Raw genomic sequence first — 24906 nt, 5'->3', positions numbered from 1 at the left:
CACCTCCCAGGCTCCTATAGCTGAGATCTCACCCCCTGCCTCCCATTCCCACCCAAGACCATCAGAGCCCCTCCAGCTGAGCTGCTCATTAAGATAAGCATCATTTCCCTCTCTGACTCTAAGGTTGTAGCATCTTGCATCAGTTCCCTCTCTTTGGATATTCCTAAAGTCCCAAGGCCTGTCCAACGAGGGACCGTGATTGCTCCTCCTTTCAGCATTAGTAGTGTTTGGGGGATGCTGTCACCCTTCACTAGCTTCAAGAAGCATGGGGCTACGGTAGTAATTTGGTGTTCTTAAATCTCATTAAGTCTAGCCCTGAAAGCCAGAAAGGGCCTAGGATTGCCCAGTCTATTAGTGCTAGAGTCCAGGTGAGCTCTAGGGTCTGTGACTTCCAGCTACACCCCCAACTTTGAAAATGGGAAAAATAAGATACTAAACAAGTAGATTCTGGAATCTGCATCTCAGTATCAAAGTCTTTCAGCCATGATTTGTCTTTTAATTGATTTGAAGAGAAAAAATAAGTACTGTTCCTTTTCCTCGCATGGGGAAGGAAATATCCAATTAATTCCCTCTTCCCTTTCCTAAAATGACAAATAAAACCACAGCAACCCTGAGAACCTTGAAGACAGAGCCAGCATATGGTAAGAGTTAGTTTCAGGGATGTTAGCTCCCTTCAGAGCTTACTACATTTACTTAAAGTATCATTTTGGTACTCAATGGCCAACTTTCCAGATAGAATTTGACCTGGGACCATTTTTAATTAGCCACAAAAGCAAATAGCCCCAAGTAGATATTCTCATTGACTGAGAAAATCCAATTTCAATAGCTAGCATTTCTGTACCCAGCCATCGCACTGCATGGCTAAGCCACTGTATTCTCACCACACTCCTAACTTTGCTCTGGTCCCCATCATTAGCTTTTGAAGATCTTGCCCAGCTGGTCTCCTCAGTGCCTGAGAGGTGATGCAGACCCATTTTTCTAGTTGCTGGGGAGAATCTCAACTTGGCTGTGGCTGTATTAATTAAAGATTTGCGCTTGATCCAGCAATTCAAATACTGAGTATACAGTAGTCCCGCCTTATTCATGGAGGGTACATTCCAAGATTCCTGAAACAGTGGATAGTACCAAACCCTATATATACAATATTTTTCCTATGCATACATAGCTATGATAAAGTTTAATTTGTAAATTAGGCAAAGTAAGAGATTAACAATAACTAATAATAAAATAGAACAATTATAAGAATATACTGTAATAAAAGCAACATGAATGCAGCCTCTGTGCTCTCTCTCTCTCTCTCTGTCTTCCCCCCTCCCCCCCCCACAAAATCTCTTAATATTTTCAGGCTGTGAGTAACTAAAAACTTGAAAAGCAAAACCTTGGATGCAGGGGGACTACTGTATTTCCAAAGAAAATGAAATCAGCATGTCAGAGACATACCTGCACTCCCATGTTCATAGCTGTATTATTCACAACAGCCAGGACAGGGAATCAACCTGTGTCTACTGATGAATGGATAAAGAAAATGTGATATATATATACACACTATACTATTCAACCAGTAAAAAAAAAAAAGAAGAGGAAAACCTGTCATTTGTGACAACATGGTTGTATCTACAGCACATTGTAAGTGAAATAAGCCAGGCACAGAAAGACAAATACTGTATAAGCTCACTCATGTGGAATCTAAAAAAACTGATCTCATAAAAGTGGACAGTATAAAAGCAGCTACCAGGGTCTAGAGTCGTTGGCAGGGGGCAAGGGTAGTTAGGGAGATGTTGGTCAAAGGATACAAAAATCCAAGTTAGATAGCAGGAATAAGTTCAAGAGATTCATTGTACAGCATGATAAGTGTGGTTAATAATATATTGTATGCTTGAAAGATGCCAGGAGAATGGATGTAAAGTGTTCTCACCACCAAAATAATTATGTGAGGTGATGTGTATGTTAACTGGCTAGATTTAGTCATTCTGCAATGTATTTATACTTCAAAACATCATGTTGTACACTGTAAATACATAGTTTTACATGTCAGTTAAAAACTTTTTTAATTAAAAAATATTTATATTTGCTGGCTCAGGCTGCAGAGTTTGTTCTTTCTTCAAAGATTCTCCATGGAATCTCCTCATCAGTTTGGTATTCTAACTGAGTGTGGACTCTCCCCCTGAGCAAAGTGCCACGATGTTGATCACAAGCTTTGAAGACAGGTGAACCTGAATTTGACCTTACCAGGCAGTAGTTGTTAATAAATATCCCAAGTAGTTGTCTATAAGTATCCCAATCCCCATATTTTTCATCTATAAAATGGGAGTACTAATACCCCCTTTATAAGGCTGCTGTGGAGTTTACAAAAGATAATGCCTCTACAGTGTCTGCCAACCAGTTAAGTGCTTGATAAATGTGTTTTGTACCTCCCACTTGAAGAACAAAAAGGGACTGTATCACAAGTGAAAAAAGCCTTCTACCCAGGCTTTATTAATTAAGTCATTTATTCAATAAATATTCACTTAAGACCTCCTCTCCTGCATCATGTTCTGTGTTGGGTTGCAGGGTTACAGACATGAAAGGCACCATCTGGATGAATAGGAAGATGCCTACCTCATGCCATCCCCTCAGTTCCAAGCCCCAGAGCAGGAGTACAGGCCTGGGGAGGCTCTGTTGAGGAACTAGAGCCAAAAACCAGATCGACAGACCCTGAGCCCAGGCACAGTCCTTCTTCCATTCAACATAGCAACTGCTCGGCTCTGCCCAGGAAGCAGGAGAAACAGGTTTACAGAAATGAACTCGGCCCCATGCAGTGTGGCTCCATCCGGTTGGAGGCATTGAAGCTAGGAAACTGTTTATTCCTCAGCCTCTATCCGCCTCCCCTGCCACCCCTCTACCGGCTCCCACATTTTACTTAAAAAAAAAAAAATACAGATTTCTTTCCAGATTCACAGAAAGAGGATAAACTTTCCGGAAAGCCTGTGTTTTCGGAAAGTAAAAACTCTCTCCAAACATGGCTTCTCAAACTACAGACCAGAAATCTAAGTTCAGGTATTGGGTATTTCACTAGACTAGCCAGTGATAGGTGACAGCTCTGCCTTTCATCAGACAGCTGATTTGGGAGCCATTCTTTTGATCCTTCAGAAAATATTCAGTGGGCAACTGATATCTGCCAGTCCTAGTACATGGAGAACTTACCAGAGTTATTGATCCTTTACTTGAACTTTAAACAATCTGCTCCTCACTGTATTATTATCACCTGTTTATTTGGCTGTCATTCATAGACTATGAGCTCCTTGAAGTCAAGGGCTCTGTCTTTTCTTTTTTTTATTTTATTTTTATTTTTATTTATTTATTTATTTTTGAGACGGAGTCTCGCTGCGTGGCCCAGGCTGGAGTGCAGTGGCCGGATCTCAGCTCACTGCAAGCTCCGCCTCCCGGGTTCACGCCATTCTCCTGCCTCAGCCTCCCACGTAGCTGGGACTACAGGCGCCTGCCACCACGCCCAGCTAATTTTTTGTATTTTTTAGTAGACACGGGGTTTCACTGGGTTAGCCAGGATGGTCTCGATCTCCTGACCTCATGATCCGCCCGTCTCGGCCTCCCAAAGTGCTGGGATTACAGGCTTGAGCCACCACGCCCGGCGGGCTCTGTCTTTTCATCTCTGTACCCTAAATGCCATACAGCCTGGCACATAGTAGTTAATAAATATCCATGAGGGAGAGACAGACATACAAACCAACAAATACCACACCACATAGGGTCCTCTTAATAGTTCCAAGTAATAAAGAGGAAGTTAGGCCAGACGCGGTGGCTCACACCTGTAATCCCAGCACTTTGGGAGGCCGAGGCGGGCAGATCATTAATCAGGAGATCGAGATCATCCTGGCTAACACGGTGAAACCCTGTCTCTACTAAAAATACAAAAAAATTAGCCAGGTGTGGTGGCGGGCGCCTGTAGTCCCAGCTACTCGGGAGGCTGAGGCAGGAGAAAGGCACGAACCCGGGAGGCAGAGCTTGCAGTGAGCCAAGATCTTGCCACTGCACTCCAGCCTGGATAACAGAGCAAGACTCCATCTCAAAAAAATAAAAAAAGAGGAAGTTTATTCAACTTTTTACCCATAAATGCAAATGTGGAAGGTAACCATGGCCTAGCCAGACCATCAGACCTACTAAAGAATATAAGAAGCCAGACACAGTGGCTCACTCCTGTAATCCCCGCACTTGGGGAGGCCGAGGTGGGCGGATCACCAGAGGTCAGGAGTTCCAGACCAGCCTGGCCAATATGGCGAAATCCCGTCTCTACTAAAAATAAAAAAAAATTAGCCGGGCATGGTGGTTGGCACCTGTAATTCTAGCTACTCGGGACGCTGAGGGAGGAGAATTGCTCGAACCCGGGAGGCGGAGGTTCCAGTGAGCCAAGATCACACCATTGCACTCCAATCTGGGCAACAAGAGCAAAACTCTGCCTCCAAAAAAAAAAAAAAAAAAAGAAAAGAATATAAGATGCCACATAGTACACATATTATATGAGAAATTGCCTCTCTGGTTCCAAATTAAGCATGTTTCCATCTAACAGGCTTTTTTCCCCTATTTACATCTTCTTAAGTTCTAATAACAGCACTTTTTTTTTTTTTAACATTTCTTACTTTCTATAAATGAGGCATAGTACAGAAGGCTTTAAGTATATGTCCTCATATAATCTTCACAACAGTCCTACGAGTTAGTAACTATCACCATTAACCCCATTTTACAGGCAAAAAAAAAACCTCTTGGTTTTTACACAACTAGTAATGGCAGGCAGATCAGGAATGACACTCAGATGGCCAAATATACTGACACCAAAGCTTTTGGTTTTTATTCTTCATTGCAATTAGAATAACTCGGCAACAAATATTATGATCCAGGTAACTGTCATATATATAGAGAGAGACAGATGGAGTCTCACTCTGTCGCCCAGGCTGGAGTGTAGTGGCGCGATCTCAGCTCACTGCAACCTCCACTTCCTGGGTTCAAGTGGTTCTCCTGCCTGAGTCTCCCGAGTAGCTAGTGTCTGCCACCACTGGCACCTGCCATCAAACTCAGCAACTTTTTTTTTGTATTTTTAGTAGAGACAGGGTTTCGCCATGTTAGCCAGGCTGGTCTTGAACTCCTGACCTCAGGTGATCCACCTGCCTTGGCCTCTCAAAGTGCTGGGATTACAGGCGTGAGCCACCACAACACCCAGCCTATATATATGAATTTAATGTTCTCCTTTTAGAGTCACACAGCCTTGACACATGCATAATTCGTTCACGTTAAAAACCTTAAGTGAGATCAAAGACCTGAACTTAAGAGCTAAAACTATAAAACTCCTAGAAGAAAACAAAGGGGAAAATATTTATGACATTGGATTTGGCAATGATTTCTTGAATGTGACACCAAAAGCACAGACAACAACAATAAAAAAATAGATAAGTTGGACTTCATGAAAATTTAAAACTTTGTGCATCCCAGGACACTATCAACAGAACGAAAAAGCAACTCACGGAATGGGAGAAAATATTTGCAAATCGTATATCTAATAAGAGATTGGTATCCAGAATGTGTAAGGAACTTCTACAATTCGACAATAACAAATGATAACCCCATTAAAAAAATGGGCAAACTGAAACTCTATACCCATCAAACGACAACTCCCCATTCCCCCAGTCCCTAGAAATCACCTTTCTAGTTTCTAGCTCTATGAAGCTGACTACTCTAAATATCTCACGTAACTGGAATCATACAGTACTTGCCCTTTTATAACAGGCTTACCTCATTTAGCATAATGTCCTAAAGCTTCATCCATGTTGTAGCATGTGTCAGAACTTCCTTCCTTATTAAAGCTGAATAATATTCCACTATATGTACATACTACATTTTGTTTATCCATTCATTTGTTGATTAACACTTGGGTTACTTCTACCTTTTGGCTACTGCAAATAATGCTGCTAGAAACATGAGTGTACAAATATCTCTTCAAGTCCCTACTTTAAATTCTTTTAAGCATATATCCAAAACTGGAATTACTGGATCATATGATAATTTGATTTTTAATTTTCTGTGGAACTACCATATTTTCCACAGCAGCCACACTGTATTACATTCCCTCCAACAGTGCACAAGTATTCCAATTTCTCTACATTCTTGTCAACATCTATTATTTTCTGGGATTTTTTTGGTTTGTTTGATAGCCATCCTAATAGGCATGAGGTGGTTTCTCATCATGGTTTTGATTTGCATTTCCCTAGTGATTAGTGATGTTGAGTATTTTTTCTTGGGCTTATTGGTTATTTGTACTTCATCTTTGGAGAAATGTATATTCAAATCTTTTGCCCATTTTAAAATCAGGGCTTTTTTTTTTTATTGTTGAGTTGTAGAAGTTCTTTTTATATTATAGATATTAACCCAACAATGCTGGAACCTTTTTTTTCACGGCTTAAAACATCAGAAGTTTATTACTTTCAGTGATTCATGGGTTGACTGAGTAGTTCTTGTGCTTCAGTGATGTCATCTGGGATATGGCCCAGTCCAAAACAGCCTCACTCATGGCTAGCAACTGGTATTGGTTGTCAGGCAGAAACCTCAGTTCTACTCTCCATGTGACTGCTTGGGGTTACTCACAGCATGGAGACTGGATTCCAAGATGGCATATTCCAACCAGCAAACTTAGACATTGCAGATCTCCTGAGGCCCAGCCTTTGAAGTTACACAGCAATATTTCTGCCACATTCCAGTGGTTAAAGTAAGTCATAGGACCAATACAGACTCAAGGGAAACAGAAATAGACTTCACCTCTTGGTGGGATGGGTGGCAGAAAAGTATTGTGACTATCTTTAAATCCCTATAGTCAGGAAGGGCACCATCACCAAAGCTAGCAAAAGGTGCCACCACTGCTGCAGAGGCCCAATGTCATTTGGTCCAAAGCACAGACTGCCTTATGTTGATGTATTGAGACTGCCATCTCCTATTGCTGCTAATACCAACAGTGCTATTTACCATTACTGAAGAATTATGGTAAAGTCACAGGCACCATCCTTCATACTGTCAATACTGCTGAAATCAATGGTACCGAATACCTTGCATCCTCATTGTCCAACATGATTTTAACAAAACTCCTTTAGGACCATGTGCAGTGGCTCACGCCTGTAATCCCAGCACTTTGGGAGGCCGAGGCAGGCAGGTCACTTGAGGTCAGGAGTTCAAAACCAGCCTGGCCAACATGGTGAAACCCTGTCTCTACTAAAAATACAAAAATTAGCTGGGTGTGGTGGCACGTGCCTGTAGCCCCAGCTATTTGGGAGGCTGAGGCAGAAGAATCACTTGACCTCAGGAGGCAGAGGCTGCAGTGAGCCGAGATCGCACCACTGCACTCCAGCCTGGGCGACAGAGCGAGACACTGTCTCAAAAAACAAACAAACAAAAACAAAACAAAACAAAACAAAACAAAACCTCTTTTTGGGATTTTATTCACAGCCCCCAATGGCAGCCACCTATCACTCAGGCGCCAGGTCTGTCCAAGGGCTGTGGGGCCAGGATCAGAGATTGTTAAGTAACACAGCATGAAGCCTGAGGCACTAACACAGAAATCAACCCTCTCCTCTGCCCTTCGGCACTGGAACTGAACCAAACCTGAGCACCTCATTTGTTTCTTTTAAGTTTTATTTTAGGTTCAGGGGTACATACTTAGGTTTGTTATATAGGTACATTGTGTGTCATGGGGGGTTTGGTGTATAGATTATTTCATCACCCAGGTAATAATCACAGTACCTGATGGGTAGTTTTTTGTTTTGTCTTGTTTTGTTTTTATTTATTTTTTTGAGACAAAGTCTCACTCTGTCACCCAGGCTGGCATGCAGTGGTGTGATCTTGGCTCATTGCAACTTCCACCTCCCGGGTTCAAGTGATTCTCATGCCTCAGCCTCCCAAGTAGCTGGGACTATAGGCACGTGCCACCATGTCCAGCTAATTTTTGCATTTTTAGTACAGACGGGGTTTCACCATGTTGCCCAGGCTGGTCTCGAACTCCTGACCTCAGATGATCTGCCCACCTCAGCCTCCCAAAGTGCTAGGATTATAGGCATGAGCCACCACACAAGGCCTGATATGTAGTTTTTTGACCCTCACTCTCCTCCCACCCTCCACCCTCAAGTAGGTCCCAGTATCTGCTATCCCCATCTCTGTGTCCATATGTACTCAATCTTCAGTTCCCACTTATAAGTGAGTACATGAAGTATTTGGTTTTCTATAATGCTGGAACTTTTAAGATATATTTGTGATTCACCATATTTATACATTTAACTCACTGGATTTTCAAGAGTTCTTTAAGTAATTAGGAATGCCTATTTGCTAGATAACTGGAGTACTTACAAAGAATATAAATTACATTTTATTTTATAAAAGCCAATATTAACAAAATTTGTAAATAAGTTCACATATTAATCAAAGGCCCTTTAAATGGCATTGTTAAAATTTATGCCACTTATAAAGAGAATAACATTTGTTAATTAAAATTAAGATTAAGGAAAAACTAAGTTTATGTTTAAAAATCATATATTAATGTAAAAAAATCAAAATAGATCATCTATCTCCTGTACTCCAAACTCTCAGCAGACTCTGAGAGGCAAGGTAGCTTGCACATGGGTTCAGAGGGCTTAAATATGTAGATAATCCAGACTACACTTTTTAAAACTTTATTATCACAATGAAACACTCATTTTAAAAAATTATTGGACAGAACTCATGAAAATATGTGTGTGGACCAGCTTGAGAACATTTCACTAATTAAGAGTGTGGGTCAGGTGCGGTGGCTCACGCCTGTCATCCCAGCACTTTGGAAGTCCCCATTTTTAACTAGTGCTATAATGCCTCACAGAGAGCCTAGATTCATGTTTCAAATCACTTGGGAAATACTGCAGAGAACAAAACAAACAGAAAAGATCAACACGATATTTCTAAGTGTTGCTAACTTATTTGACTTTCTCACTGCATAATTTCATTCAATGGATACTCACTGTGCCTCTGTGACATGTCCTGTGCTAGAATAGTAAAATGAAGGCACGCGGTTCCCAACTCCAGTGACTGCACAGTTCCCAATGAGACTGTTTCCTAGGAAACGTGACATTCTGGAGCAAGACACAGGCTCCTCCCTGCTGGGCAGCAGCTTAAATACTGAATAGTTCACTAGTCAGTGTGATTCTATTCAAAATCTGTTCCTGACTAATCCTAGGAGGCCAGTCATTCTCTCTCTGCCTTGGAGTTTTAGTGAGTCAGAACACCTCCTCTCCATCTGGGAAGGCAGCCAAACTTTGAATCAAAACCTTCCCAGGCTTCTTAGTCTGCCACCAATTTAAGGAAATCCCAAACATGAAAAGTTCCAGCTTACAAAACAGATATATTAGGCATCAAGAGGATTCGCTCTGTCTCACAGATTCCCCCAAAGATTGCTTTCAGCAATGAGTGTCCCTTGGGCATTTAAATTCTGATTCTTTCTACACCTGAAATTCAGTTCCTATGAAACAGGAAGTGACCTGTTATGTAGTGGGAGGTGAACTTGTGGTCCTTTGTACTTACCATCTGCAACAGTCTCATGAGCCTTGGCAATCTGCCCTAGCTCCTGTATCAAGCCCTGGAAGCAGTCCTTACAGAGCAAATGCTGGCAAGATAGGAGACGAGGGCCCACACCTGGCAGGTCGTGAGGGCACAATGACCAGGTCATTACCACGGCCTCAATCTGTCCACTCTTAGGGCAGGGTTTCTGGCCAACTAATGGCAGCCCCATAAAGCTCATGCCCATGTCCACAGCCATGCCTATGCCCAGAACCAGGGCTTTTCCACTGATATGCTAAGGTGAGAAGCAGCGTGTAGAGTGAGCCAGCTCCACTCCCTGTAAGTGAGGCACAAAGCAGAGTGATCTATTTCTTTTGGGCAGAAAAAAATCTTGTACAGGCCAGAGGGGCCTCGGAGAACAAGGCCTCTAAAGTCCAGGCCATGTTCCTCCCCAGAGCTGGAGGCTCATGCCTCAGCCACAGTTCCTCACCTGGGACCAAAAAGAGAGTCCAGCCATCTCTGCCGTGGAAAACAAAGTCTGGAGGTGTCTGCTTTTGTTTGAAGGCAAACAAACCCTTCAAAAGTGTCCCAGACCTGTGCCTCTCCTTATTGGTAGGCAAGCTTGACCTAAGTTTTAATTTTGGAAAAAGGAAGAAAACTGCATTATTGACAAGTTTATGACAGGCACTTTACATACTGTATTTCAAAGGGGTTAAGACACTTTTACAAATTAAATAAAACCAAGAGGGACAGGCTGAGGAAAGAGGCTTAGAGAGGTTGGGTCACGCACAAAAACAGATGGCAAATGGCAGAGTCCAAATTCAAATCCAAGTCAGTCTGATTCGGGACTCCAGCCTTTTTTTTTTTTTTTTTTTTTTTTTTTTTGAGACAGGGTCTCACTCTGTGGCCCAGGCTAGAGTGCAGTGGCACAGTCACAGCTCACTGCAGCCTTGACTTCCCCAGGCTCAAGTGATCCTCCTACCTCATCCCACCTCAGACTCACAGGTAACTGGGATGACAGGTGCATGCCACCACACGTGGCTAATTTTTTGTATTTTTAGTAGAGAGAGTTTCACCATGTTGCCCAGGCTGGTCTCAAACTCCTAGACTCAAGTGATCTGCCTGCCTTGGCCTCCCAAAGTGCTGGAATTACAAGTGTGAGCCACCACACTTGGCCCACACTCTTAATTAGTGAAATGTTCTCAAGCTGAGGTCCACACACATATTTTCATGAGTTCTGTCCTCTAATTTTTTAAAACGAGTGTTTCATTGTGATAATAAAGTTTTAAAAAGTATAGTCTGGATTATTTACATATCTACGACAATATGATTTTGGGGGTAGTGTTAAGAGCCTAGGATCTAGTACACACCAGGCAGTTTTACTTGTTTCAGGCTAATGAGCTGAGAGAGGAGCAGACTTAATACACAAATAATGTATTCTTGCCACTTGAAGTCTAAACGACATTGTGGCACAAAATGATGCATGTTTTATAGTACTTGGAACAGAGAAAGGAAGTGGGAAAATTGAGCCATCATCATTGTGGCATATGTTTGCTGAACTTAGCTACAAGAGTGAGCACCACATTTAAGTCTTAATGATAGTTTACTTTAGAAAAACATCAAGTACATGTGAAATTAATATTATTAATTTGATGACTTTATAGTTTTTTATAATTTATAAACTGTATTCAGTTTTATAGTTGTATAAAAACTAAAGGCCAAAGGAAGTTGTACCTAGTTTTATATTTGTACTTATTTAAGAAGCAAAATACAAATCATTTAATTCAAATCTGGGTCTCGGTAATTATGCAAGTTTGAGAAAAATTTCACCCCAGTATGAAGTCTTTAGGAGACAAGCCTTCAGGAAGGAGGAAGGGTGATGGGGCTGGGAGAGGCTAGGTTGCCTGGGGTCCAGAAAGATGCCGCTACATAAAGCCATAGATAGATGTGCACTTCTAATTCCTTCTGGGAATTATTTAGCAGAAAACAGCCATAGCAGCAGCATGATTAGAGACAAGGACAGTCTCTATTAGAAGTTCAAGTATGCCTGAGTTTCTTTCATTGGGCCAGTAGTTCTCAAACTTTTTGGTCTTGGGAACCCCTTTACATATGTTTACTTATTGAAGACTCCAAAGAGAGTTTATTTATGTGAGTTATATCTATTGCTATTTACCACATTAGAAGTTAAAGCTGAGAAAATTTTAAAACACTAATTTTCATAACATAATAAACCTGCTATATGTTAACACAAATAACATACTTTATAGGAAAAAATAACTATTTCTTTTTTTTCCTTTTATTTATTTATATATTTATTTTTTAAGACAGGGTTTTGCTGTTGCCTAGGCTGGAGGGCAGTCGTGCGAAGTTCACTGCAGCCTCAAACTTCTGAGCTCAAGCAAACTTCTTGCTTCAGCCTCCTAGGCAGCTAGCACTGCAGGCATGTGCCACCACACCCAACTATTTTATTTTTATTTTTATTTTTATTTTTGTAGAGACCAGGTCTTGCTATGTAGCCCAAGCTGGTCTCAAACTCCTGGCCTCAAGTGATCCTCCACATTGGCCTCCCAAAGTGCTGGGATTATAGGCGTGAGCAAGCTGCACCCAGCCTAAAACAAAATTAACTTCTTTCATAAAAATTAATTTAATGAGAAGAGTCACACTGTTTCTCATATGTGCCAAACTCTTTAACATCTGGCTTAATAGAAGACGGCTGGATTCCCATACCTGCTTCTGCAGTCAATCTGTTATATGTTCTTTTGTTTATAGTATATGAGGAAAATCCAGTCTCACACAGACATATAGCTGGAAAAGATAGGAGTACTTTAATAGCCTTATCAGGTAATTGTGGATATTCTTTGATACCACACCAAAATTCAACAAGTGGTAGTAGTTTCTTAAATGTTATTTATAACGTAGACTCTGAGCCAAACTTTTCTATTTCTGTTATATTAAAATCTGCTGATCTTGCTCTTTGAACTACTCTTTTCCCCAGGCATAATTTTTTAACACCAAGCATTGGTCATTTGGAAAATACCAGTTCAATGACTTAAGCAGATGTTCCAAATATCAACACATTTCATTACACAATAACAAAAAAATCACATTCTTTAGAATCACCTCTAATCTCATCAGAAATTTCTTTAAGTATTGAGAAGCTGCCAAACTCAGGGAGGCAGCAAAAACTGTACCAGAATTCTAACTTGTGCTTGAACGCTTGAATTTTATCATTGGCAACAAATACTGTCATTTCACTTTTGAGAAAATATCTGACAAATTCCCATGTCTGATTAACCACAGTTTGTCTGCCAGTTATTGTTTTTTGTTGTTGTTGTTGTTGTTGTTTTGAGATAGAGTTTTGCTCTTGTTGCCCAGGCTGGAGTGTGCAATGGCATGATTTTGGCTCACTGCAACCTCTGCCTCCCAGGTTCAAGTGATTCTCCTGCGTCAGCCTCCCAAGCAGCTGGGATTACAAGCATGCACTGCCACACCCTGCTAATTTTGTATTTTTAGTAGAGACATGATTTCTCCATGTTGGTCAGGTTGATCTTGAACTCCCGACCTCAGGTGATCTACCCGCCTTGGCCTCCCAAAGTGCTGGGATTATAGGCATGAGCCACCGTGCCCCGCCTGCCAGTTGTCCTTTCGTGTAATACTGATGTTTCATTTTTTATTTATTTTTATTTATTTATTTATTTATTAGATGCAGTCTCGCCCTGTCATCAGGCTGGAGTGCAGTGGTGTGATCTTGGTTCACTGCAACCTCCGACTCCCTGGTTCAAGTGATTCTCCTGCCTCAGCCTCCTAAGTAGCTAGGATTACAGGCATACACCACCACGCCCAGGTAATTTCTGTATTTTTAGTAGAGACGGGGTTTTACCATGTTGGCCAGGATGGTCTCGATCTCCAGACCTCGTGATTCACCTGCCTCGGTCTCCCAAAGATTACAGGTGTCAGCCACCACACCTGTCTGTGATGTTTCATTTTTTAAAAGGCTAGTTTAACTTGCAACTCAATAGCACAAGCACAGTTTCTCACTTCGATATGTAGCAGGAACACTTTTTCTTCACACAGAATATCAAAAAGAAATCTAAAAAAGTACTTCAGAATTTAAGATTGAGATTTAATAAAAATTGTTACCACTTCATCATTGATGGACATTCTTCAGGTAAACTCTCTTCCTCTTCCTCTTCCTCCTCCTTCTTCTACTACTACTACTACTACTACTACTACTACTACTACCGGCAGATGCCTAGTGGTAAAGAATATAATGTTTTGTTCCAGTTCGGTGCCCAAAACATCAGCAGTTTTATACAACATTGCTTTGGCATCAGTGCAAATGTCAACCAGTGAAAAGATCAAATAACACGTTAGCTTTATTATTAAAATTGTTTTGACCTGTGGACCCCTGAAATGATCTCAGGGACCCCCTACCCCATAGGGTCTACAGATTACACTTTGAGAACTACTGCATTAGACCTTGCATCACAATTCTGGGAATTCAGGGAGGTATCATGGCTTTCCACCACGAGCAAGTACTACACAGGGTAAGAATATAAAGAAGCAAGCATCTCATTTATGTCTTAGAAAGCCATTGAAGTTACTCCATGAAAGTAAAAGTTTAATTTAAAGGCACATCCACGCAATGAGTTTCTGATTTGAGAAGAGGAAGGGTCAAATGACCCCATTTCTGCCCCCTTTCTGTGGCTGCTTTCATCATAAATTAGTTCTTCCCTCTCCTTCTTATCTCCCCTGACCTAGAAGAGTGGAGGGGACAGAGTTTGGAAGACTATACTTACACCAAGATAGTAAATTCAAATGCCTACAGGGACTGGGCAATCTATATGAATAAAGTGCTTTACTTAAAAGAATGTGGGTCTAGTGTCTCCAAATCTTAGTTTTCCAAAACCCCAGAAATTCTTATTTTTATTTAAATTTTAAAATGTTGGTAAAAAGTTAAATTTTAAGACATTACCTTGCCACAAATCACCTCCTTTCAACATCTTACCACATCTGTATTTAAGAAAAGGAAAATACTGACTGGAGTACCTTAAGCTTGCCAAGGAATGACGGAACAAGTCATTCCACATCACACTGGCAATAAGAATTTCAAAGATAGTTTGCATGAGGGGTACAGAACAAATTATCATAAAAATAACACTCATTTTAGGGAGAAAGAGTAGGTAATAAGAGTAGCTACTCTTTGCTAGGCTGTGTTATATATGATACATTATTTGTTTGCTTGTTTAATGTATGTCTTAGACATAGTCTTAGGGAAGGACTTTTGCCCTTCCCTATTCACAATTGTACCTGCCCTTCACTTGCCTGACACCTAGTGCAGGAACACAGTATACACTCAATTAATATTTATAAAATGAATGAATTAATCTCATCATTTTTTCATTATACAGACAAGAAAACAGATTCAAAGAGAATATGCTATTTGTTCAATACAATTCAGTTAGTAAAAACAGAACTAGGAGACTGGGTGTGATGGTCACGCCTGTAATCCCAGTGCTTTGGGAGGTCGAGGTAGGAGGGCTGCTTGAGGCTACCAGTTTGAGACCAGCCTGGGCCACATACAAGACCCTATCTTTAAAAACAACAACAACAACAAAAAACAAAAAAAACAAAAAAAACAAAAAAAACCAAACCAGAACTAGGCAATGAACCCAAGTTTCTGTGTTCATTCCATTAATTTTATCCTCTGAAATTAAATGAAAACCCAAATACGTAACTTCTTTTTTCTGCTATTGTATAAACTGTTCTCAAAGACTCTAGAATTTCTCTTTTCATGTTTTGTTACTCTGAGTTTAATGGCAGCACGGTTTTCCACCCTAGTTTCCAACAAAGCTTTAGGAATATAATTGCCATGTAGAACAATCTATCCAACACTGGAAAGAAAGACTCCTAAAAATCCCTAATCTTCCAATTAGATTATTTTTACTTTGTGCTGAAGAAAACCCCGCCTGATCTTATGGATTTCCCCTAAATGCCATATATCAAAAACTACTGATAAAGGCAAACAAAAACCCCCAAGGCTAGGGAGGTTAAAATGAAACTGGAAACTGTACATATTGCTGGTGAATAAATTGGCACAATCCTTTTGGAAAAAATATATAGTAACATAAAATGAATCACAGAAATGTTCATACCATATAATCCAGCAGTCTCACTCCTGGGAATTTATCCTAGACAAGTTATTCAACAGGAGAAGAAAATATTATATACAAATGCTCATTCCATCATTGTCTCTAACAGCAAAGAATACAGTAAGAATTTTTAAAAAAAACAAAACACACAAGAAAGTGGCTTAATAAATGATAGTATATGCTGAAAATAAATTACTCTTCAGCTGTTAAAAATAATCATGAAGACTGGCTAGTGATACGAAAAACTGCCATGGTATTAAATAAAAAGCAGAATACAAAAGGATTTGTATACTATGATCATCAACTTTGCAGACAGCTATGTCTCCACGTATACAAGGGTTGAAAGGTAATACTCAGAAAACGGCACCATAGGGTGGAATGATTTGAGTTGCTTATACTTAAATTTTTTTCAGAATTTTTTTTACTGTTGTACTATCTATTATGTATACTTTTTCAAGTCTTTCTGAAATAAATTGGGATTTCTGAGTTTTTCTCTAATTCTCACTTGGAAAAAAAGCAGAAACACTGCTTCTTCCCATCTTGATTAACAGTGCTCTACTTAAAAGAGAAAACAAACATAGTATTTCCAAATGTCCATATCTAAAGATGGAGAGCAAGAAAACAGAGCTGGATCCATCCAGGATGTTGCTGCTATCTGAAGGGCTGATGTCGAATTCAGGAACCCAGCAAAGAGAGAAAGGAAGAGGGATCACCAGGGCCTTCTTCAGGGTGATGATGTGTTCCCAAGGCCATCTGGAGAGAGGCCCGGCGCAGCAAAAAATCAGCACACTTGCCTGCTTCACCAGGATGCTGCCTGGTATCATCTCTTCCATTCATTTCAGAGGTATTTTCTGAGGCCCTCACACTCTGAGGAAGCCCAGATGCCTGAGATGTCACAAAGCTATGCTGTACTTCAGAAGAGATGTCACAGAGAAGGACACCCCTCAGGAGTCACGGCCAAAGGTCATGTCCCATGTGCCTAGTTGGGAGGGACAGGTCCCCTAATGCCAAATATCTGGCTGCTACTCCACTTTGCAGACAGAGAACTCAGCTTTGTCTGCTCTCTCAGACCTCTGTCCACCTAGGAAAAGTGACACACGCTGAACAAACCCCACATGAGTTGTGTGTTTAAGTCATGTGGTTGCCTTTTGAAGGAGAGGGAGCTGGATAGAAAACTGGATAGAGCCAGATAACTACCCAGGGTACTCCCTCTACAACCAGATCAAATCATTGATAAGAAGAATGTTAGGTGAGCACAGAACCCAACGGGGAGTGCTGGGTCCACTCTGGGAGGTCTTCTGTTCAGCCGGGTGGCCTGAGGGACAGGATGTAGCTCCTCCATAACCAAGGAACCTGGCGAACTATCCAGGAGGAGTGTCTCAGCACCTAGAACCCTACCCCAACTCCTTGCAGCGGTGGTCCTCATTGCAGGCCCCAGCTCTAATACCCCTGATGGTTCCCTTCCATTCCCAAGGCTCTGCCGAGCTTACCTGCATTGACAGATCATCTTCCCAAGGTTAGGTTCCAGGTAACCCAGCTCATTTCTTGTGCACTTACTGGCCAGTTTTGATGTCAAATAGAGGATGATCTCTTCTTTGATCTCACCTCCTACTCTCAAGATCCCTCTTCCTACTGGTCACATGCAGTATGTGATTAAGGTTGATGGAGGGATGAAGACCATAATGCTGTGAGGTCAGAGAGGGACTGGTCACTGAGGTAAAAGCAGATCTGGAGAGAGAAGACTAAAGGCTACGCCCAGGCTCTGTAGCTGACCACCTATGCAGTGTCTGACAAGTCACCCAATTCTTCTGTGCTTCAGTTTTCACATGCATAAAATGAGGCTGGTAGTGCTGTACCTTCAGGCAGATGCATTTTGTAAACTGCCAAGTGCTCTGAAAATGTTGGTTGTTATCCTTGTAGACTGAAGTGTTCTGGGAAGAAACAGAATATAAGGTGGACCTTAAGGTTGAGGAAGGTCAGGAAGAGGATAGGCACTCCGGGATGGGAAACAGCATGAGCAAAGGCAAAAATGCAGATGGGATATACCAAACATGGCTGCAGTAGAAAGCTTGTGTAAGGGAGAGGCTGAGGTAAGGTTGGAAAGGCAAGTGGGCTATATTCTGTTGGTCATAAGGAGCTATTGAACTTTTTGATCAAGTAAGTAAAAGAATGGAAGTCATGTTTTTGGAATACTAACCTGGTGGAGATGTGAAGGATACAGAGATTGGAGGAGGGTTAGAAGGCAGGCAGAGTGAACAAAGGAAGGTGTTGTAAACTCCAGATAAGAGATATGATGCGGGCCTGAATGAAGGCAGGGGCACTAAGGCTTAAACAGAGGAAGTACATTGGAGAGATAGAACAGAAACAAAAGGATAGGGTGACAGTGCAGCAGAAGAAGAGAAGGTTTGGGGACAATTTTCATTATCTAGGTGGACAATGGTGCTACTCACCAAGACAGAGAATAAAGGAGAAGGCACCAGTGAGCAGTGAAGATTGAGTTCTTTGGATATGTTTACTTTGTCTGTAGAATGTCCAAGGAATACTAACCAGTAATTAAGTGACCATATGGATGTGGAGCTCAGCAATAAGGATGTGAATTGAAGCCACCCAAGAAGACCATATACTGTGAAAACATAAGGACAAGGACAGAAGGCTGAGGAACATCAACATTTAAATGGTGGACAACGCTGGAAGAATCTGAAAAGAAGACTGAGAAGTGACCAAAGAGTAGGAGGAAGGCAAGACTTTCTCTAGAAAAAGACGTCAACAGATTAAAGTATAACAGAAAGAACAAGTGGTATCAAGAATAGGAAGAGTCCAATTTGGCAATTGGTTCATTAATGGCATTAGTAAGAGCAATTTCATTGCAGTCACAGGCTGTGAGCTAGATTGCAGAGAACAATGGATGGGAAGGTGCAAATGGGCAGGATTTGTAGACTACTCTTTTGGGGAGCTTGGCTGTAAAGGAAAGGGCAAGGACATGGGAGAATTTTGGATTTTTGTTTTGTTTTGTTTTGTTTTTTGAGATCGAGTCTGGCTCTGTCACCCAGGCTGGAATGCAGTGGCGTGATCTCGGCTCACTGCAAGCTCCACCTTCCCGGTTTACGCCATTCTCCTGCCTCAGCCTCCCGAGTAGCTGGGACTACAGGCGCCCACCACCTCGCCCGGCTAATTTTTTGTATTTTTAGTAGAGACAGGGTTTCACCGTGTTAGTCAGGATGGTCTCGATCTCCTGACCTCGTAATCCGCCCGCGTTGGCCTTCCAAAGTGCTGGGATTACAGGCGTGAGCCACCGCGCCCGGCCAGAATTTTGGATATTTTTATATTTTAGCTGAAGGGGGCAAGAGAAATAAAAATAAATAAATACACACTCACGCTCACACATACACACAGGGAATAACTGAGGGGGTGGGATTTTAAAAATTTATTTCATTTTTCCCATGGGATCTATTAATAGACTAGCGAGGGGATGGGATCTTGAACACTGGCTAAAGTAACCGACTTAAGAGAGAAGACACGCTGCTATTAGCGAAGACAGGGAGGTGAGGGGAAGTTCATTTATTCACTCAACAATCACTAGTTGAGTGTGGATAAAAGAAAACCGTCCTTGACCACATAAGGAATTAGGTCTAGTAGGGAAGACAAACGTAGGTCAATAAATTACATAAGGGCTGTACTAGATTGTATGGTGGTACAGGTGGGGAAGCGAGCAACTATGTCTGCATTGTGTCCAGGAAAGGGTCACAGGCGTGTTATGTAGATTCTGGAGAAAATTCAAAAACAGCATTTATTTTTACTTATTTACTTTTGTATGTAGAGACAAGGGTCTCACTATGTTGCCTAGGCTGTTGTTGAACTACTCGCCTCAAGCAATCCTCGCGCCTCGACCTCCGAAAGTGTTGGGACTACAGGTGTAAGCCACCGCGCCTGGCCTAAATGTGGCATTTAGAAAAAGTATTTACAATATCTGCATTAAAAGAACCATAAAGCAACCAGGCATCTAAGTCCCTGAACCGATTTAAGTTGCTCAAACCAGAGAGGACAACCAAATGATAGCAGAAGGGCAAAAGAGAAAGGAAGCCGGAGTGCCCACTCAGGAGTGTGAGCGGGAGGAGGCATTTCGGGAGCCGCCCGAGCTTCAGAAAACGGAGCGAGACACCAGGTGGCCATACTGAGGATTAAACAGGGCCTCGCGGTTCCGCACTGCGGCCGGGAGACAAACCAGCCGCCACTATCACCAGCCCCGAGCAAACCACTAAGAACTGGGGAGGCGCGCGGGGCGGCTCAGGGCTGGCGCATTTGGTGAGGAGCTTGATACCGAGGCCCTTAGGGTCGGCTTAGGCGGTTCCCTGGCCCAGGCGCCAGAAAAAGGGCCGGCTCAAGCAGGCATGGGCGGCGTGCAGTACAGCACACCTAGCCCCGATTCTTCAACAGTTCCCGTCTTCCGAGCCTGTCACAGCCGGCTTCACCGAGACCGTTCACCGCCACCACAAGATTCTGTGAAGGGTATCACCACCCAGAGGAGGCGACTAGGAGACGCGCAATCCCGCGAGACCAAGAGGCCCCGCCCGAAGCCCGGCCTCTGTGACCGGAAGTGAGGCACTTGGCCCCGCCCCCCGTGCCCGATACCTCGCGAGACTTGGCGAAGGCCTTCCTTTTTCGTCTGGGCTGCCGACATGGTAGGTGTTTCGCATCTTGCCTCCTCTTCCTTGCCGGCGGGGACTCCTAAGCTCGTTCCCATTGCCCCTAGTCATCCACTCCCTACCATGGTCGGGGCTTCCAGGCTGCGCATGGCCGCCTGCAGGGCAGGGTGGCCGGCGCGGGCGCGGGCGCGGGGCGGGGCTCCCGGAGCCGTCTGTTAGGCCCGCGGTTCAGATCTCTAGGACACGCGGCCTCCGGCGCTACCGTGGTGAGCACGGCCCTAGGCCGATCGGTACCCTCAGCTTTACCGAACGCTCAATTAGTTGGGTCCTTGATCCACAGGCTTACAGGCCCATCTCACAGCTGGCAGGCATCGCCCCCTGCCCCTAATTCCTTAGGCCTTACCACCAAGCTTTTTCCACACAGCCATCCAGATTGAGGAAGACCCGGAAACTTCGGGGCCACGTGAGCCACGGCCACGGCCGCATAGGTGAGTGCCGGCTTCCCCTCGGGGTGGGCCTTGGGCTCTCTTCGGGTGCTTAGCTAGTCTGGAGATCGGTAGCCTATAAGAATAAGACCTTTTTGTGGGGTCAAGTTGGACAGCTGTTGATTTTTTTCTGAGGATCCTGTAGTAGTCCAGTTCTAAGGAATTTCACATCAGTGGAGTAATAGGAATTGAGCAGGCACGGTATTAGGTTAGTTGAAGACGTGGAGTACTGTGGGAATGCTGTGATGTGGAACCTGAAAAGATGTTTCACCCGGAATCCTGAAGTAATCGCATTGCTGAACCCGCATCGGTAGGGTAGGAACAGCGTAAGCGGGACACAGACATCTGGGGAAACGCTCGGCTTTTGTACGAGGAAGTATTGAGAGGCATGAGAAGGCTGTGTGGTGCATGTAGCTTTTTTGGGGGGGGCGGGGGGGAAAGACTGTTCACTGTCGCCCAGGCTGGAGTGCAGTGGCGAAATCTCGGCTCAAGCGATTCTCCTGCCTCAGTAGCTGGTATTACAGGTGTGCGCCACCACGTCCGGCTAGTTTTTCTATTTTTAGTAGAGTCGGGGGTTTCTCTGTGTTGGCCAGGCTGGTCTCGAACTCCTAACCTCAGGTGATCCGCCCGCCTCGGCCTCCTAAAGTGCTGGGATTACAGGCATGAGCCATCACACCGGCCCCATGTAGCTTTGTATTCCTGCAGGCAAGCACCGGAAGCACCCCGGAGGCCGCGGTAATGCTGGTGGTCTGCATCACCACCGGATCAACTTCGACAAATAGTAAGTGTCCTTGGACTGCTTTTGACACAGCTTGGGAGGTAGGGGCAGAGAGAGGGCTGGCTTAAACAAAAAGTTTAGAAGCAAGCCTTGCCTACTGCTGTTTTTTTACCAAGTTAACACTTCGTGTGAACTGAGAACCTGTCATCGAGGCTAGAGTCACGCTTGGGTATCGGCTATTGCCTGAGTGTGCTAGAGTCCTCGGAGAGTAACTGCTGATCTTATTCACTGGCTGTGGGCCTTGTGGCACAGTCAGTCACCAGGTTAGAGACATGCTTCACATTCACCTACTCACAAACTAGTGGATGATAAATTTTGGCTATTCGGAAGACCTTTATTATAGGAGTATGTAGATTTTCCATAGAGTGCTGTTATGTGGCTTGAATTTGAGTCTCAGCCCTGCCTCTAACATTGTCAGTGGTTTATCCTGGTTCCAGGAAATAAGACTAGCCTTTTCCTCATGATAGTCTTTGGTGGTTTTTAAAACCGTTGTTTAAGTCAACAGATGTATCATGTGCCTGACACTGCTCTACATCAGTGAACAATTTACACTGTAATGGGGGAGGTAACTCTAAAGATGATAAACATAGCATCTTAATTGGAGTGTGTATGAAGGTGGTTGTTATCTCTTCCTAGCCACCCAGGCTACTTTGGGAAAGTTGGTATGAGGCATTACCACTTAAAGAGGAACCAGAGCTTCTGCCCAACTGTCAACCTTGACAAATTGTGGACTTTGGTCAGTGAGCAGACACGGGTGAATGCTGCTAAAAACAAGACTGGGGCTGCTCCCATCATTGATGTGGTGCGATCGGTAAGTTAATTGGATGTTTTTCTATACTTCCATACCTTCCCTTACAAAAACTCTGGCTTAATCTAATCCACTTAAAACCTGTACTTCCCAGTTACCTACCAGACGTCGATTCTTCCTGTGGTAGAATTATCATAGGTATTTCCCTGTCAGTAACAGTGCCTACTGTCACTGCCCAGGTTGTATCAGGTTTGCATTTCGTGCTTGAACTATAGCTGGTTCTGATCGAGCACAGCTCTTGGCCCTTCATTTCCCCAGATAATAGAATCCTAATACGTTCCATCGATACTCAGTGCTGTACATTATCTGAAGAGATTTTCCCCCAAAACAGATATATTTTGTTTGTCCTTGGTGGGGGGTTCTGGTCCCTGTGTTAGTCTTAACTCTCATGAATATGGAGGTAATCTTAAGAGGCCAGAACCCTAGGGGCGCTTTAAATTGACTTCCCAGCCTATTGTCCATTGAGTAGTTTTAGTGGACAGGAAGGTGGTTGTCTTCTTTTGCTTAGCAGGGGGTTTTTGAGCAGGAGGAGGCTTATGCTTTGCCGAGACTAGAGTCACATCCTGACACAACTCTTGTCCTGGTGTGCTAGAGTACTCGAAGAGAATCTTCTGGTCTTGATTCACTGGTGGGGGCAGTTGGTGCCCCCGTTAGTGCCCAGATCAGAAACATACATACCCTGCCTAGGGATTTAGAAAGTGGGCTGGCAGTCTTTCCTCATACCCATCACGCAGTAGGTACCTGCTACAGTGTATTGTAAACTTTTTTCTCTGTTCTTCCAGGGATACTACAAAGTTCTGGGAAAGGGAAAGCTCCCAAAGCAGCCTGTCATCGTGAAGGCCAAATTCTTCAGCAGAAGAGCTGAGGAGAAGATTAAGGGTGTTGGGGGGGCCTGTGTCCTGGTGGCTTGAAGCCACGTGGAGGGAGATTCATTAAATGCTGACTACTTTTTCTTTGTGGTGTGAGTATAGGTTCTTCAGTGGCATCTCTACATCCTGTGTGCATTGGGAGCCGAGGTTCTAGTACTTAGGGTATGAAGACATGGGTTCCTCTGCTGACTTCCCTCAGAAAGTATATGGTAAAGATAAGACCAACACAGGCATTGGCCAGTGAAACATTTCTGTTTATAAAGTCAGAATGATACCTGTTGATCACTGAAAGGTCTGCATGTATTGTATTCTGAATTTTACAGTGAATGGGAAAATGTACCCTAATTGTTCGATGGGGCTCAAAAGGAAAGATTCCATTTTTAATGGTTCACATTCTAAAGAGGGGCAGTGTGATAGGAATGAGGTGGTCCTTTAGGACTTAATTCCTCAGCCCAAGGTTTTTCCTCTTGGCCCCCCTTTTTTTTAAACAGAGTCTCTCTCTTGCCAGGCTGGAATGCAGTGGCATGATCTCGGCTCCTAGGTTCAAGCAATTTTCCTGTGTCAGCTTCCTGACTAACTGGGATTACAGGCACCTGCTACCATGCCCAACTAATTTTTGTATTTTCAGTAGAGCTGGGGTTTCACCATGTTGGCCATGCTGGTCTCTTAACTCCTAACCTCAAGTGATCTGTCCACCTTGGCCTCCAAAAGTCCTGGGATTATAGGTGTGAGCCACCACACCCGGCCATGGCTCCTTAATCTTGATCGAAATTCTTGTTATATTTTGAATGTGATGAATCAGAGTCCGGAGATGGGGGTCCAGCAATCTGCAATTTCAATATGCCAGGGCTTTTCTGTATGTCAAAGTGGGTTTGAGATGGTTAATTTTTCTTCTAGTCTGAAATGTATCGAGAAAATTTGGAAATCCTGAAGACCAGAAATTGAAATAAGTTTTTCTAGGATTTGTGTCTCTTGCTGTTGGAAAACTGATGGTGACCAATGCATGTTTACAAATAAGATCCTCATAGATCTTAGGGTAAATTATAATTTGCTACAGTTTTATGATTCTTCTTGTGATTTTGAACTTTTTGACCCAAAATAACGCAGTCTAAAATTAGGCAAATAAGACGGCACTTAGACTCCTGGGTTTTAGTTAGTGGAGGTTTTCTGTGGGGTCATAATATGCATAAGCCGAGAACCATGGTTGTCTATGGGACATATCTGTCAGGATAACCTTTAGAGGATGTTGGGGATCAAATACAAGGCACAGAGAAACACTGAATTGGCTTACATAAGAATAGGATAGAATTACAAGCAGTAGTGAAACCTTGATTCAACTGGACAATTTTAAGCAAATGTATCATTTGGCTTGTAACTTCTGTTGTGCTGGAGGAGGTTAGAAATAGGGACTCTCCAGACCAGCCTGACCAACCTGGAGAAATCTTGTCTCTACTAAAGACACAAAATTAGCCGGGCGTGGTGCCACATGCCTGTAATCCCAGCTACTTGGGAGGCTAAGCCAGGAGAATCTCTTGAACACAGGAGGCGTAGGTCACGGTGAGCCGAGATCGTGCCATTCCACTCTAACAAGAGTGAAACTCAGTCTCAAAAAAGTA

General features: G+C 43.1%; 1 protein-coding gene, 2 long non-coding RNA genes and 2 other non-coding genes across 6 annotated transcripts; 3 read left to right on the top strand and 2 right to left on the bottom strand.

Annotated features, from left to right (window-relative positions):
* Positions 1-7227: 7227 nt before the first annotated feature.
* On the top strand, positions 7228-23374 carry RPL27A (ribosomal protein L27a). 2 transcript variants are annotated; one of them, XM_025357955.1, is made up of 5 exons: positions 7228-7231; positions 20775-20838; positions 21541-21616; positions 22250-22424; positions 23204-23374. In XM_025357955.1, exons 1-5 carry the CDS (start codon positions 7229-7231, stop codon positions 23330-23332), a joined length of 447 nt encoding a protein of 148 aa, XP_025213740.1. In that variant the 5' UTR covers position 7228; the 3' UTR covers positions 23333-23374. The 2 variants fall into 2 exon arrangements, with proteins under 2 accessions (XP_025213740.1, XP_025213739.1); XM_025357954.1 differs by lacking the exon at positions 7228-7231 and adding an exon at positions 18905-20386.
* Positions 9381-17302, bottom strand: LOC112606973. The gene is made up of 4 exons (XR_003115718.1): positions 17265-17302; positions 12283-12360; positions 10046-10182; positions 9381-9892 (listed from the first exon to the last, which is right to left on the bottom strand). It is a non-coding gene; the product is annotated as an uncharacterized LOC112606973 (long non-coding RNA).
* LOC112606974 lies at positions 13235-14841 on the bottom strand. The gene is made up of 2 exons (XR_003115719.1): positions 13792-14841; positions 13235-13744 (listed from the first exon to the last, which is right to left on the bottom strand). It is a non-coding gene; the product is annotated as an uncharacterized LOC112606974 (long non-coding RNA).
* LOC112607479 lies at positions 21760-21889 on the top strand. The gene has a single exon (XR_003115820.1). It is a non-coding gene; the product is annotated as a small nucleolar RNA SNORA3/SNORA45 family (small nucleolar RNA).
* Positions 22965-23095, top strand: LOC112607478. The gene has a single exon (XR_003115819.1). It is a non-coding gene; the product is annotated as a small nucleolar RNA SNORA3/SNORA45 family (small nucleolar RNA).
* Positions 23375-24906: the final 1532 nt, after the last annotated feature.

This window comes from Theropithecus gelada, chromosome 14 (genome assembly GCF_003255815.1).
Source record: "Theropithecus gelada isolate Dixy chromosome 14, Tgel_1.0, whole genome shotgun sequence".
NCBI lineage: Eukaryota > Metazoa > Chordata > Mammalia > Primates > Cercopithecidae > Theropithecus > Theropithecus gelada.
Note: the sequence above shows the minus strand (reverse complement) of the source record. Positions and strands in the feature narration are given on the sequence as shown.